The sequence below is a fragment of the Scyliorhinus canicula genome, chromosome 3 (genome assembly GCF_902713615.1).
Source record: "Scyliorhinus canicula chromosome 3, sScyCan1.1, whole genome shotgun sequence".
Classification (NCBI taxonomy): Eukaryota; Metazoa; Chordata; class Chondrichthyes; order Carcharhiniformes; family Scyliorhinidae; genus Scyliorhinus; species Scyliorhinus canicula.
In genome coordinates this window covers 119,008,844-119,025,775 of record NC_052148.1, presented here as the reverse complement: position 1 = coordinate 119,025,775, position 16,932 = coordinate 119,008,844, and the positions used below count along the sequence as shown (strand labels likewise).

The window sequence follows — 16,932 nt, the reverse complement described above, 5'->3', positions numbered from 1 at the left end:
ATTCTCCCACCCTGCGTGGAGGGGGGGGGGAGGGAGAATACCACCCTACATTTCTTTATTTTACTCCCCGTGGACTCCCCGTGTCCTTATTAAAGTCAGCATATGCATCTTGTTCTAACTTATTAATTATTGGTTATTTTCCTCCTCCACGATTTAGCTATTTACATTGAAATGTTATTTGGTATACAGCTAATGATTGAGGTTGGATACCCAAGGGGGCAGCAATGTTGGTGAATTGGGCTGCACCAATATAGGAGGTTGTTTTATTGCCTGTTTTCAAATGCTGGATTAATCCCATTGGCCGGTACTTGAGCAGTTAAGGGGCTGGTAAAGTACTGGATGCGCACAGAATGAGGATTATTTGAAGATCAAAACCTAAATTTCTAGGCTTCTGCATGTAAAACCAGCAAAACCCTATTGAATAAGCCCTTCCAATAAATTGATGATGAAACTAGCATTTGCCTTTGCCGGATTTTATAATCAGTAAGAACTGGTGAGATTAATATCATTAGAACTCCGATAGATAGGAGGTGGAGATTAGAACTGGAGCCTTGTACTTGTACATTTACAAACTTTTATTTACAGAGAAGCACAATACATCTCCAGTCCAACACAGTTTCAGCCTGCTAATACATATAAGCACAGGTCAGGCCCCAATTAATGCTAACTATGTGAATACAAAGAAACACCCAATTAATATACAATTAACAAGGGGTGCAATTTCAACAATGGGAATACCTTCCAATCCATTTGGAAACATCAGAAATTGGCAGCAACCGAGAACCTACATCGACATTGCTTCTTCACCCTAAAATACAGGGAAATAAATATCTGTATGCAGGTGGGGAGAGGAGAGGGGAAGATTCCCATTTGTCCACTGTAACTTAGATTACACCAATTGTTCTTACAGGTTATTGAGGAATAGCATATCTAGGGAATGAGGTTGATGATGGAGGTGAGAAAAGAGAACTGAAATCTTCTGCAGAGGACCTGGGAACTCATTGCAGGACTGGCATCCACTACCACTGTAGCAGAAGAGCCACAGATGGGCAATGGGAGAATCACCCCCATACGTCCTTCATTGCATACAATGGTATGTTTATGGCAGAATAGAATTAAAACCCTGTGGAAATTTGTCAGTACTTGTAAAACATGAGTCAATCAAAAGAGGGAATACCTTAAAACAAAAGCAAACAGAATCTTTACCAAGAATTTTAATATAACTTATACATGTGACACCATCATAAACAGAGACGGGAAGAAGGAATTTAGTAACGTGCATTGTATTACATCATAGTTTGACTTTAAAGTGGTATTCACCGTTTGCTAAATTACACTGAAACATTGCACACGTTTGCCTTAATTTTAGTGGCGTAATTCATTTGGAAAACAACAATTTCCAACAAAGCTTAAGTTAGCATGCACATTGTAGATGTTGAAAAGACATAACTAAACAATTAAACAGGCCAAGTGTAGGAAGACGTAGACGTAACTACTATACATTGCGGTCCATACACCATTTTCATCATGTGTGTCAATCATTCCTATAGATCTTCATCATCCTGCAAAATTAATTTATTGTAATAGTTACACAGAAAATATTCTCTTTAACCGGTTAGGTTTCAACTACTTAAACTATATAGATTCACTTCAACACAGCAATGAATGTAAAACGACATTCGCTGGTACAACACACTCCTTTACATGTGTGTCTGTCAACATCATGGAAGATAAAAAATTCAACAAACATCAGGGCTGCCCATTCTCCGCAATCCAGAGAATACAAAATTCCTCCCTTGCTACATTGCCAACTACTGAAATCTCCGACATTGACACACTGATCATGGGGAGGGCTGGGGGGAACTTTAACTGTTTACAGGACCCATTGACAGACCGATCAAACCGGGGAACGGGGAAAAAGACAGGCATGGCTAGGGAACTGGGAGCATTCATGGAGCAGATGGGGGCGGTGGACCCATGGTAATTCCTACACTCGGTGAGAAGGAATTCTCGTTCTTTCCACTGGTGCACAAGATATACACCTGCATCGACTTCTTTGCAGTGTGGAAATTGGTGCTTCCAGACAAAGTAAGGGCGGAATACTCCACGATAGTTATCTCCGACCGTGCTCCACACATGGATGTGAGGTTGGAGACTGGCCGTGCCCAACGACCCGCATGAAGGTTGGACACATTTCTCTTGGCCGACAAGGTCTTCTCGCAGAAAACATCACAGGCCATAGGCGAGTACATCACTAACAACCAGAATGGGGAAGTCTCATCTTCCATGTTCTGGGAGGCACTGAAGGCGGTGATTAGGGGATAGATTATAGCCTGCAAGGCACTTGGGGGTAGGGAAGTGATGGCAACCAGGCAGCAACTGATTGACTCTGTCCTGGAGGTCGACAGAAGGTACTCCTAACCCTAACCCGACTGTAGAGCTCCTGCGGAGAGGAAAAAGCTACAAATGGACTTTAACCTGCTATCCACTAGGAAGGCAGTGCACCAACTCCACCAGACACGGGAGACCTTCTATGAGCTAGGAGAGAAGGCTAGCCACCTGTTGGCTCCCCAGCTGAGAAAGCAGGCAGGCAGCCATAAGGGAGATTGCTATCTGAGGCGGACTGGTAGCTGAACCAAAAAAGGCCAACCAAGCATTTGAGGCCTTCTACTGGGGACAGTACACCTCTGAGCCCCAACGACGGGATTCGGTGATGAAATGGTTCCTTGATGGACTGGACATACAAGCCGTGGGGAACGATAGACGGAATGAGTGGGGAACAATAGGACTGGGAGAGGTCATAGAGAGCATTAACTCCATACAGGTGGGGAAGGTGCTGGGACCCCATCTCTATATAAAATTTGCACTAGTACTGACCCCGCATCTACGAGAGATGATCGCAGACTCGTTAGCAAAGGGCACCCTGTCTCCTATGCCAACACAGGCCACCATATCACTGATACCTAAGAAAAATCATATAGGCCCATTTCGCTGCTGCTTAACGTAGGTGGAAAAATACTTGCGAAAGTCCTGGCCAACAGACTGGAGAATTGCGTACCAGAGATGGTCGCAGAGAACCACACTGGCTTTGTCAAGGGTAGACAGCTAACTGCAAACATTAGACGGCTGCTGAATGTGATACCGACCCCATCTGGGGAGTGAACACCAGAATGATCGCCTCCCTGGATGCAGAAAAGGCCTTCGACAGAGTTGAATGAAAGTACCTCATCGAAGTGCTGGAGCGGTTTGGGTCAGGGACGGGGTTCACCTCATGGGTGAAACTCCTGTACAGGCCTTCAAGGCGAATGTTCGGACCAACACCACAAGCTCTGAATACTTCCAGTTGCACAGGGGCACCAGGCAGGGATGCCCACTATCCCTGCTCCTGTTCACCCTGGCAATTGAACCCCTGCCGATTGCTCTGCGAGACGCAAAAGGCTGGAAGGGCATCCGAAGAGGACAAAGTACACATCCAGTCCAGTGGTGGCAGCGAAGTTAAAAACCTGGAACCAGATGAGACGACACTTTGGCTTAACTGAGGTGTCCACCGTGGCGCCCATCAGCCATGATCGTGATGAATGGCGGAGCAGGCTTGATGGGCGAAAAGGCCTCCTTCTGCTCCTATCTTCTATGTATCTATGTATCTGTGGTAACCACAAATTTCCACCAACCATGCTTGACGCCACTTTTAAGAATAAGAAGTGGAGACAGGAAGGGGGACATGAACGATTAGAGGCCTTTACTTGAGTGACAGACTCGCAACCCAGGATGAGCTGACAGAGAGATTGGAGCTAACGAATGAACAGGAGCACCGACATTTACAAATCAAAAACTTTCTCCGCAAGGAGACGACGAGGTACCCTAGGGCCCGAGAGACACAATGCTGGAGGAACTGCTGGAAGTAGATAGTATGGAGAAGGGAAACTGTGGGGACATTTACAGACGACTGTTAGAAATGGAGAGAACACCACTAGGTGGAGCAAGACAGAAATGGGAGGACGAACGAGGGACAGAAGTAGGGTGGGGACTCTGGAGTGAAGCATTGAGCAGGGCCAACCCCACCTCCTCCTGCCTCATGCAGTTCAAAGTGGTGCACAGAGCGCACCTAACCAGAACCCGAATGAACAGGTTCTTTCCGGAGGGGGAGGACAAGTGTGAATGGTGTCAGGGAGGTGCAGCCAACCACGCCCACATGTTCTGGGCCTGCCCCAGGCTTGTCGGGTTCTGGACAGCCTTCTTCGAGGCGATGTCCAAAGTTAGGGGTTAGGGGTTGGATTATGAGGAGAGGTTGAGTAGACTGGGACTGTACTCGTTGGAATTTAGAAGGATGAGGGGGGATCTTATAGAAACATTTAAAATTATGAAGGGAATAGATAGGATAGATGCGGGCAGGTTGTTTCCACTGGCGGGTGACAGCAGAACTAGGGGGCATAGCCTCAAAATAAGGGGAAGTAGATTTAGAACTGAGTTTAGGAGGAACTTCTTCACCCAAAGGGTTGTGAATCTATGGAATTCCTTGCCCAGTGAAGCAGTTGAGGCTCCTTCATTACATGTTTTTAAGGTAAAGATAGATAGTTTTTTGAAGAATAAAGGGATTAAGGGTTATGGTGTTCGGGCCGGAAAGTGGAGCTGAGTCCACAAAAGATCAGCCATGATCTAATTGAATGGCGGAGCAGGCTCGAGGGGCCAGATGGCCTACTCCTGCTCCTAGTTCTTATGTTCTTATGTTATGAGGGTAAGAGTGGAGCCTTTCCTGAGAGTGACAATCTTTGGGGTATCAAACCAGACAGAACTACTACATATGGGGAAGAGGGCCAATACCCGTGCTTTTGCTTCCCTAATCACCTGACACAGTATCCTGCTTGGCTGGCAATCAGCTGTACCACCCACAGCTGCAAACTGGTTGACAGACTTGTCAGATTTTCTCCACCTGAAGATGATCAAATACACTATCCGAATGTCAGGTGAAGACTTCCACAGAAGCGTGGGGGCTATTCATCAGCCTGTTCCCAGACCTGTTCGAGGCCAATAGCAGATAGGGAGGGGGCAGGAGGGACAATGAGGGCAGACAGGACTACACGGAGCAGATAAGAACGAAGTGTGGGGGCAGCAAGGATGGAACCCAGGGAAATATCAGGAGGGGTCACGGGAAAAGACCATGGAGGAGGCCAGAGGGCCCCCACCCACCCCCAACAAAGTCATAGGGGCAACAAAAACAAATACAAAATGAAAGAGAGTCTACAACATCTGTGACGTAAGGGCCCAAGATGGAGCCCGAACAACAAAAATGGTGGGGGTGGGGGGGGGGGGGGGTGGGGTGGCGAAGAGAGAGAGGAGAAGGGAAGGGAAGGGGGGGGAAGAAGGGAAGTGGGGGGGGGGGAAAGAAGGGTGGGGGGGAGGGTTGGGGGGCTAACGCCGATGAAAGGGGAACATGTAAATGTAAGTTGTATACAAACTATCTTGCTCATCTATTGTATAGTGTACAGATGTAAAAATTCAATAAAAATATTTTTAAAAAAAGAATGGTTGCCAAACAGCAACGGACGTGTACCCGATTGCAGTCACATATGCAGTTCCAATATATACTAACCACATTCCTGAACTGTATGCTGACCACATCACGGGTGTATTTCATATAGGCTTCCTGTAGACCCTAATGTGCCCTCAGTCGCATGGCAACTTAGACAAATACCGTGTCATGTCAGACAGAAGGAACTTAAGTGCTCACTTGACACTGTTGGGAAACCTGGAGCCCATCCCTTGGGCCTCACCCATGCAAGTCCTCAACAACCCCAAGAACGAACCAGATCAGAATCTGCATTGATATGCGGTAGACAAACAAAGTAATATAATGAAAAACACACTTGACACAACATCTGATGATAGTATAGGGAAAGTAAACCATGCTAAACATTTCCAGTTTGCTGTGACACATTGTGAGGAATTGTTAGGAGGATGCAAGGTGGTTTCAAAGTGATTTAGACGAGTTGAATGAGTGGGCAATCACACAGCAGATGCACTATAAAGCGGCTAAATGTGAAGTTATACACTTTGGTATGAAAAACAGAAAGGGGAGTATTATCTAAACGGTGATATATTGGAAAATGTGGATGTACAAAGGATCTGGGTGTCCTTGTTCACCAGTCAATGAAATTGGAGAGGCAGGTGCAACATGCAATTAGGAAGGCAAATGGTATGTTGGTCTTCATTGTCAGAGAATTTGTCTGCATCAATGGTGCCAAGGTGGAGATGGTTGACAGCTTCAAATTCCTAGATGTGCACATCACCCAACAATCTGTCCTGGTCCACCCATGTCGGCGCTACAACCAAGAAAGCACAACAGCACCTATATTTCCTCAGGAAACTAAGGAAATTCGGCATGTCCACATTGATTCTTACCAATTTTCACAGATGCACCACAGAAAGCATCCTATCTGGCTGCATCACAGCCTGGTATGGCAACTGCTCGGCCCAAGACCGTAAGAAACTAGAGAGAATTGTGAACCCCGCCCAGTTTATCACCCAAACCCGCCTCCCACCCATTGATTCTGTCTACACCTCCTGCTGCCTGGGGAAAGCGGGCAGCATAATTAAAGACCCCTCCCACCCGGGTTATTTTCTTTCCAATTTCTTCCATCGGGCAGGAGATACAAACTTCTGAGACCACGAACTAACAGATTCAAAAAAACAGCTTCTTCTGGACCAGGGCAGATTACTGGTGATGCGCACACTTAGGAATTTGACCATCTCCTCGGCACCATTGATGCAGACAAATTCCCTTACGATGAAGACCAACATAATATTTGCACTTGCCTCTCCACTTTCATTGACTCCTGAATGACCCTCTTATGGATTGAACTGATCTCTTCATCCATCTTCTCTACTTAGTGGTACTACACTCCTTATGCTCATCCTATGTATATGTACGTCATATGTTTTTCATGTATGGAACAATCTGTCTGGACTGTACGTAGAAACATACCTTTCACTGTACAAGCAACGATAAATCAAATCCAATATAAATCCAAAGGGGTGCAGCTCTAACAACACTCAAGAAGTTCAACATCATCCAGGACAAAGCAGGACATTAGACTGACACCCCACCCACCACCTTCAACATTTAACTCCCTCCACCACTGATGCACAATTGCAGTAGTGTGTACCTATAAGCTGCACAGCAACAACTCACCATGGCTCCTTCAACAGTTCCTTCCAAAACCCATGACTTCTACCACCTAGAAGGAAAAGGGCAGCAGACCTTGGTGAGCACCACCATTTGCAATTTCTGATTCAAGTCACTCACCATCCTGACTTGGAACTACATTGCCATTCCTTCGCTGTCGGTGGGTCAAAATCCTGGATCTTCCTCCCTAACAGCACTGTGAGTGTAGCTTCATCACATGGACATCAGCAGTTCAAGAAGGCAACTCACCACCATCCGCTCAAGGGTAAACAGGGGGTGGGCAATGAAAATGCCAGCAAGCCTATGTCCCACAAAAATGTTTTTTTTAATCTATTGATCCAAGGTAAAGAAGATGCCTCTCATTTAACAAGAAGAGGTGGGCTGTTGTGTATTTAAGAGCACCGTACTTGTTTGAAGAGGTAGGTGCAATGTGCCACCAACAGGAGTCAGAAAATAGATCAACCATGTTTTAGCAACATAAGGCAGTCCCTCGAGTGTTTCTTACCAAGAGCTACACAGGAATGAGGTCCTGTTGGGAGAAGGTGCAACCCAGAGTAGATAAATATAAAATAATTGTTATAGAAGCAATGAATGAAAGAGAATTGTGTATTACTGGGAATTGTGACAATTGCGTATACCATACTGGGCAGCACAGTAGCACAAGTGTTTAGCACTGTGGCTTCACAGCGCCAGGATCCCAGGTTCAATTCCCCGCTGGGTCACTGTGCAAAGTCTGCACGTTCTTCCCGTGTCTGCGTGGGTTTCCTCTGAGTGCTCCGGTTTCCTCCCACAGTCCAAAGACGTGCAGGTTAGGTGGATTGGCCATGATAAATTGCCCTTAGTGACAAAATAAGGTTAGGAGGGATTATTGGGTTACGGGGATAGGGTGGAAGTAAGGGCTTAAGTGGGTCGGTGCAGACTTAATGGGCCGAATGGCCTCCTTCTGCACTGTATGTTCTATTACATTAAATAACGATGCACTATGCTGTCAAGAATTAATTCTAGCATTAGTTGGTGGTTAACTCCATGTTCTGCAATGCAAAATGACAATAAAAGAAAGAGAATACCGAAATCACTACAACAAAACTGTGGGCGCGATTCTCCGCAAATGCGGCGAGTCGTAAAGGCTGCCATGAAATTGGCCGTGTTTCATGGCAGCCTCCACGCCCCCTCCCGGGACCCGATTCTCCCCCCCCCCGGGCGGGGCTAGTATCGGGGCCGGGGGAATCACGGCGACGCGGAGTTAGCGAACGTCACTAACTCCACCCGCCAAGAGTCACAGCGGCTGACGCGCACAATGACGTCAGCCGCGCATGCGCGGGTTGGACGGCTCCAACCCATGCATGCGCAGATGACGTCATCACGCAGACGCGTCAAACCCACGCATGCGTGGGCCATCATGCCCCTCAGCCGCCCCGCGGACTGATCCTGCGGGGCGGCGGAAGAACAAATAGTGCACGGGTATCGGACCCGCTGCCCGCAATCGGTGCCCACTGATCACAGGCCCATGCCACCCTTGGCACGGCCGCCAATCGGTGCCATGGTTGTCCAGGACGGACACTTTGCGGTCGTTTTCACGAACGCTGAAAGCAGGTGTGATCGCGGCCGTGAAAACGGCTGTAAACTCCGTGGTATTCGGCCCATCGGTCTGCGGAGAATCGCTGTTCACCGTAAAAAACGGCGAGCAGCGATTTGTGTCGGGGGGGCGGCCGGAGGGGGGGAGGAGAATAGCGGGAGGCCGTGAAAATTGTCGGGAAGGTCCTCCCGCTATTCTCTGACCCGTCGTGGGCAGCGGAGAATCGCGCCCTGTGTTTGTGATAGTGAAACTTGATCATTTTATGATGATCATTTCAATACCTGAAATTAGCTTGACTGACTTGAACGAAAATACCTGTTAGTGAAAATACCTGTTAGCGGAAACTAGATGATCTTCTTCCATTTCGTGGCTAGAAAAAGTATATAAAATAAATAATGAAGTATCTGCAACAAATTGTGCTTGTGAAATCATAACATCAGTGCCCCTGAGATTCCTAGTCAAACTGCTGGCTGAAGACAGAGATAGATCTGGCTACAATGGCCTGCACATTAAAGAACCCACTAATACTCACTGTCGGGCTCAAATCTTAGTGTGTTTGCCATCAATGAAAATAAATTTAACACCAGAAATATTTTTTAAAATATTATAAAGATATCACTTGATCATATCAGTTTATTTATTTACTCAAATTGTTCTTTTACATTGAAAGCTCAGACAAGTAAATACATTTCTGTAAAAAAGTTTTTAAAATGTTGACACATACCCTAAACATAAAATAACCTCGACTTTGAATTCCACCTGGTCCTTGAAATTCTTCCTGAAGCAAGAACAAAAAAAAATCTTATTAATTCATAACGTGAACAAAATGATTATTCTCTCTCGGTTCTGCTACATTGTGGATAACAGTTAAAATGGCATTGTCTTTATCTTACAATTTCCCTATTCTTTTATTCTGAAAAACCTTTGACTGTAATACACGACAGCAATGACGATGATTCGGACTTTTCCATTGATAGCTACACTCCATGAAGTAGACTCCATGTCCTCTGTGATCCAGAGTTTACCTTTAGTACCGAGTCATAGAAATATTTAGGAACAATTGTAAAATCAAAAAATTAAATTCCTATGGTAAATAAATGTTTAATATCTATGTGCAACAATTTTGTTGCAGCCTGTCCTAAACAAATCCACTTCAACTATCGAAAAAGTGCTTTTCAAATGAAAACCTTATAGTATTATTGTGGCATTATGGTTAAATGAGTCAGCACTTTATTCAGCTTTGACAATTTCAATAGTTATGCATCCAGGGGTCAAGCAATAATTTTAAAAATGTATTGCTCTGTATTTATCCATTACCAATCCATTATTCTGCAGTCTCTCAAACTGTACACAAAGAAGACAGAACCTTTCTGCATTTCCCATGGATTTGAAGGAATTGATCAATTGGACCAACTTTAATTCCTTTCTCTGTAAAATAAGTTATTAAAAATTATTTAGCTGTCACATCTTACTAAGTTACAAAGTCTCACCCATTTGTTGCAATAAAAAGGCAGAAGATAAAAAGAACAAGCTTCTACTTATCTAGTGCCTTTTACGTCTTCAGGACATCCCAAAATGCCTCGTTGATCAAAAGCAATATTAATATCACAGAATCATTTAGCTCACAGATGTGTAGGAATGTGTAGAATCTTTATTCTAACAAATTATTTTTTACAATTTGAACAGTTGTACCTGTTCACAATAAAGGGAAGACCACCCAATTCAGTGTTCTTGGGCAGGTGTGATGCTCACAGGGAATCTTGGTCAGGAAATCACAAGCACATGTAACCACTTGTTCTTCATCTATCTTAATTGATGGGCAAAAAAACCGTACACAAGGCCTGAGAATTCTCAATCAATTTCCGGCTGAGAGAGTCCTATTGGACTTAGCACTCCACGTCAGAAAGGATTTGTATTAGCAAATCATTTAATTCGCCTAAATGTGTATGTAGCAACTGGAGTTCAGTTGTAACCCTGGAATCATCCTTGATAAGAGATAAAGAAGAAAGGTTGAAGAATGGTCATGATCCTAAAGTTAGAAACTTCTGAACAATTTTTGAACATAAACACTGAAAATTAATTATTGGACCCTTTACCATGATGAACAATGTAGGCCACATTTTAGTTTGTCTGAATTGCTCAAATTAGAAATCGCCTGATAATGATTTCATGGTTTGTTGACAACCTGTTCACAGTTCCACCTGTACATGGGCCCAAATGGTCATGTCCCCTTGCAGAAATAAACAAAGATTAATTGTCGCAAGACAATGCTGGCACGATTACTAAAGAGTTACGTACATCACCTCTGCCTTTCTTCATTCTTCTCTCATGAAGCTCAGGGACAAGCTGCAGCAAAGGATGCAGGACAGAGGACTGAGAGCACATGAACAAGGACATATGAGGAACAATGATCAACTGAGCATGTGACACAACAGTATATTTTCAAAGAAAACAATGTAGACATGATGTGGGACTAAGCAGAATAGACATGCTGAAATGATTCTTGCTGGAAAGTCACATAACTTGCATAAAAATCATTTTAAGTTCCTGTAGGTTATAAATCTGTTATTGACACATAACATTTATAATAAGAATGAATTATTTTTATTTATTTAATACATCCTTCAAATGACCTTTCAAAAAATTAAAAAGACAAGACGTGTAATCTATTTAAAGTTTCCTCCAAGCACCTTGGTGCACTCTTCAGTCACCCTAACACTACCCACCCCTTCTCACAGCACCAACCTGTGCAAAGGAGCTGCAACACCTACTGTTTTACTTTGTCCCTTCTCACAGCACACAGCCCCAAACACTTCTTCCAGATAAAACAGCAATTTACTTGTTCCTTTAGTTTAGTGTACTGAATTTGCTACTCATAATGCAGTCTCCGCGACATCGGGGAGACGAAACACAGATTGGCCGATCACTGCGGAACGTAACTTTTTAGTCTGCAAGTATGAACCTCAAGCTCACTGAACTTGAAAGTGGTCTTAAAGAAATCTATTTAGCCACTGACAAGACTATTACTCTGCCCTGTGGCTTTCACACGCTAATTAATGATAAGATATATGATGACAGGAATGCCACTGAATGTCAAGATGAGGGCAATAAGCTCTTTGTTGATCATTGCCTGGCAGTGGGACATGAATGTTACTTGCCAATTTTCTGCCTAATAAGCGATAAGTTGGCACAGTGGTTAAGCACTGCTGGCTCACAGTGCCAAGGACCCAGGTTCGATTCCAGCCTTGGGTGACTGTTTGTGTGGAGTTTGCACATGCTCCCCGTGTCTACGTGGGTTTCCTCGAGGTGCTTCGTTTCCTTCCACAGTCCAAATATGTGTAGGTTAGGTGGGGTTATGGGGATAGGATGGGGGAAGTGGGCCTTGGTAGGGTGATCTTTTGGAGGTTCGGTGCAGACCGGTTGGGCTGAATGGCCTTCTTCTGCACTGTCGGGATTCTATTGATTCTATTCTATGAATAAGCCTTAATGTTATTTAGCAATGCTGCATGAGGACACAGATTAATTTCCTGACAAGTTGAAAATAGAATTGAACACTATGCAATCAACAGACACCCCTACTATGACCTTATGTTGAAACAAAAGTAATTGATGAAACAGCGGAAGATGGCTCGGCCTATAGGACACTACCCTGAGGAACTGCTGCAGTGATGCCTGGGGCTGAGATAATTGACCTCCAATAACCACAACCGTCTTCATTTGTGCCAGGTATGACTCAAACCATGGAGAAATGTCCTCAATTTTCACTGAATTCAATTTTACTGAATGTTGTCAGAGCCCATAGCCTTTGACATGTCCAGGGCGCTTAGCCATTTTATAAACACTGGGCCTCATGAAGAAGTTAAGATGGATCCACTTGGCACTTTTGGCTGAAAATGGCTGCAAACACTTCAGGCTACATTCCACCAACTGAACCATTAGCCTCAGTTGCCACTTAAATAAGAAATAATAATCTTTATTGTCATAAGTAGGCTTACATTAACACAGCAATGAACTGTGAACTTACAGACCACCCCACGCCCTTTCCAGACTAGCTTCTCAAGGTCATCCACTAAGGCCATCTGCATTCTCCTCTACTGAAAGTCAGCAACCTTCAACCAGCAATCCTTCAGCCACTTGGATAGCACTGTATCAGAGCAGTGCGACAGACAAAAGCACAAGGAAGACAGGTACCAGGGGAATACACATGGCATTCTTGACTTTTGTATCCAATATGGCAACATTTAATTTATGAATTCAGTTTGCAATGCTTGTTTTGTGGTGGTTTAATTTTTTTTCATTGTGGTCAAGCAGATGTTGTGATGGTTCATGACCATCAGCCAGTCCTCAATTTACAAGCATCTGCTTATAACATTAACTTGGTGACGCTTGGTGAATAGAGATTTGGAATTGCAGTTACTAGTATTACACTCTGATATGTTCTTCGCTGACACTGCAAGCAGGGGTGTACAGGCGCTTCCTTTGTTTCTCTTCTCCCCCCCTCCATTTCTTCCAATGCTCCCTAATGCTCCTACTTCTCCACTGCTTTCTGTTTACCTGGTACCAAGGACTACAACTTCATCTTGGTGAATCTGCTCTGCTCCATACATCAGGGGCTGGATTCTCCGCAGCCCCGCGCTGAAATCTCATTCGGCGCAGGGGCGGAGAATCCAATTTCACGCCGAAATCGGGCCCGGCACTGGTCCGGCGATTCTCCGGGACTTGAGAAACGGCGTGATCACAGAGTACGCTGCGCGGTTGGGGGCTCCTTGACAGACCGCTTCCGACCAGCCGAGTTCCTGACGGCATAGAACTAACCTGCTATTGCCGGTCGGGATGCTGGCATGGCGGCTGCGGACTCAGTCTGCGGCTGCCCTGATGGGGGCGGGGGGGGCGGACACCGGGCCGGGCCCGGGAGGGGGGGGGGGGGGGGGGGGACCGAATAGGCGCCAGGGTTAATATCTGTGCGGTCAGATCCTCGGGCGTGCAGCCGATCGGGAGGATCTACGTTTTCAATCTGATTCCGCGATCCGAGTCTGCCATGGCGCTTTGCACAGCCGCCGGTGCGCATGTGCGGACTCAAAACCGGAGGTGCGGGGGCTCGTATCCACAGCTAATGCTGCGTGTTCACTTCACGTGCGAGTCTCTGGCATGAGTGAATGACATGTAACTATCTCTCACCGAATGGAGAGCCTCAGTGACCTTCCTTATGAACAGTTGGCAGCAAATAGTGTGATGTTGCAAATATCTCCAGCCACATAAATGTTCATCGTTGCAATCACTTTCACAGCCACTCAGTGTAGTCCTTGGCCTACTCTGATGTTGCAGTTGTGGGTGCAGTAGGCAACAGATTTCAGTGCTGATGACTGTGCTAAATTGCAGATGTCTGACATGTTGTTCCTCACCGAGGTTCAGGTAAGAGTATTTCTCCCTGGACTCCTTGGGGAGATAAGGCTTCCAGCTGAGAGTCGTGCTCTCCCTCTTCTCACAACATCTCACCTCTGTTTATTCTCCAAGTCATGCTTTATTCTCAGGGGAATACCTAGCAGTACACCCATATCTGAGAGAAACTGGGTTTGTGCAGAAACCTTGAAGTCTGCAAAACATCTCATCGCGTTACCACACCAATCCCTGTAGCCGTTTGCAAGCTGAAATATGGAAAGCACCAAACGCATGTCGAGTTGTAACATAGGCCATAAGCAATCAGCCAGAAACTAACCTATAAGTAGTTGATGATCCCTATAAATAAAGTTGCCCGTCTTTCTTGCTGCTGAATGTGTGTTAAGAGAGGGCACTGGCTTAAGCTTGATACTCTGAGGTAACACCATTGATATCAGATCAGCATTGCAAACCATTAATCATCATGTTCTGCCTGCTTTGTATACTTGTGGTGAACATTAATTGAACCCGTCCTCACACCGACACCAAGATGGAGTCCAGCATGATTCATCCCACAAACTGGTGAGTGTGCCTGCAGTGCCATTTTGAGCTTGAAGGGCACATGCAACACCCAACCTTGTCTCTTTAATGTTATAAGAACTAACTGCTGTAATGCTGGGGTCATCTAGAAATTGGCAGATGCTTGTAAATTCCTGGCTCCAAGACAGAAGATGCAAAGCTTTCTCTTCTATATTTCTGACAATTTCAACGTGCAAAAATGTGCTTAAATCTTTTGGAGATATGTAGACAGAGAGAGAGAGAGAGAGAGAGAGAGAGATAAAGGTAGATCAATTGATAGAAGGAATATTGTTAGTTTCAGTCACTTGTGTATAATCAGCACTATGGAACATTAATATAGTATAATTAGTTTCTGATGTTTTAATTATAAGTGTTGCCACATTCAATATTCAATATGTGATGAAGTAATTAAAAGTTGGCATCTTCTGAGGTTGCAGAATGCTGAGTTAATGTTATGTTCTTCTGAAATTACGGTGAAGCATTTAGGAAACAATATCAAATCTCCTGTCACTGATCTAACAAACAAAGCTATAATTATATGTTGATCATAACTTCCACAATGAATAGAGAAATAACAAACGTTTAGCCTCAGTAGTCTGGCTTAATATTCACTCATTTGGAAGTTAATGTCTGGAGTGGAATAAAAGTTGGGTTTTAACACAATCGAATCAGACAAATTAAAAATATTCTCCATGTCACTTACCATAAAATCAGAGTTGCCCGAGTCATGGGTCTTAGAATAATGAAATAAGAACTGTACAAAAACGGAGAAATATTTTACCATAAAATACATTAAGATTCCTCATATATTCTCATTGTGTTTCATAATCTGCAATATAAATTGCTTACCCTTTTGGTTTGGCCCTTGTCTTCTGAATCCTGCAAATAGATTGTCCGGTATTAATGTTGGGCCTCTTTATATATAGTGTACAGAGCAAAACAGTACAGACCTAGAGATATGGGGCAAAATTGGATAAGGCCCGGAAACAGATGTGGGGATCAAATTGCACAATATACCCACGCATGTCATACCAATGCAAGCAGCAGGTGAACACGTTGGTTCCTGTCCATTTTCATCTTTGTAGTGTTTGGACAGCACTAACACACAGTTGAGCATTTCAACATCTAAGCAGGAGGCTTAAAATCATGAAGGGATAGCACAAGTTAAAGCTACTCTGTGCTACCTAAATCAAACATCCATCTCTTAAATGGGAGATGCATTTAGAACAAGCGCTGGAATTCAACACAAGTGACTTTAAGCTGAAAAAGACACAGATGGCCCAGATGACAGAGAGGAGACTTCAAGATTCTCTGACTTATCACTGGAAACTTTGATGCAGGAGGTCAATAGACAAGAGTGGTCCTTTATCCACAGATAGCCAGTAGGCCCGACAGACAGACTTGGAGAAGCCAATGGGAGATGATAGCTGTGTAGGTCAATGTCAACAGTGTTGCCCTGTGGTTGTCCTGAAAGAAGTTTAAAGGCCTTCACAGAAGTGGTCACGGTCAGCGAATGCATCTTTAAATGCCATATCCTCCTAACTGTACCATAACCTCAAACACTACCCCTATCACTCACCTACCAACATTCTCCATCAATTATGCTTTGTACTTAACATTAATAGCATCGCCTCACCTACATTTCATATCTTGCACCCAGTTATCCAATCATGACAGCCACACTACCCGGACGCATTGAACCACACTCAGAGGCACCCTGACCTTTCGCTTGCAGTTCGGGGTAAGATACAACTGAATGCAGCTGAAACTAACCAGAGGTTCACCGGCACAATTGCTTATCCTCATCCCAATGGAGAATATTTTTAAAAAAATAATTTACAGCATTGCTGGTTAGGCCAGCATTTATTGCCCATCCCTAGCTGCCCGTCAGAAGAAGGTAGTGAATTGTTTTCTTGACCGTTGCAGTCCTTGAGGTGTAGGTACAACAACTGTACTGTTATGGAGGGAGTTCCAGGATGTTGCCCCAGCGACAGTGAAGGAGCAGCAATATATTTCCAAGTCAGAGTGGTGCATGACTTGGAGGGGAACCTCCAGGTGGTGGGGTTCCCAGGTATGTGCTCCTCTTGTCCTTCTAGATGGTAGTGGTGTGGGTTTGGAAGGTGTTGTCTAAGGAACCTTGGCAAGTTCCTGCAGTGCATCTTATAGATGGTACACATGGCTGCCACTGTTCATCGGTGGTGGAGGGTTTGAATGTTTG

The 16,932-nt window shown here is 44.7% G+C and overlaps 1 protein-coding gene across 4 annotated transcripts in view; it reads right to left on the bottom strand.

Moving 5' to 3' along the window:
* Window positions 1-560: 560 nt before the first annotated feature.
* Window positions 561-16,932, bottom strand: part of nmu (neuromedin U) — a 64,667-nt gene continuing 48,295 nt past the window's right edge. The window contains exons 5-10 of one of the 4 annotated variants that reach the window (XM_038791159.1): window positions 15,564-15,593; window positions 15,418-15,468; window positions 11,058-11,132; window positions 9,484-9,537; window positions 9,075-9,129; window positions 561-1,562 (exon numbers count right to left, since the gene is read on the bottom strand). In XM_038791159.1, the coding sequence (XP_038647087.1) occupies window positions 9,094-9,129; window positions 9,484-9,537; window positions 11,058-11,132; window positions 15,418-15,468; window positions 15,564-15,593 (246 nt within the window). In that variant the 3' untranslated portion in view covers window positions 561-1,562; window positions 9,075-9,093. The remainder of the gene's footprint in view (window positions 1,563-9,074; window positions 9,130-9,483; window positions 9,538-11,057; window positions 11,133-15,417; window positions 15,469-15,563; window positions 15,594-16,932) is intronic. The other 3 variants (XM_038791161.1, XM_038791158.1, XM_038791162.1) reach the window with 3 other exon arrangements.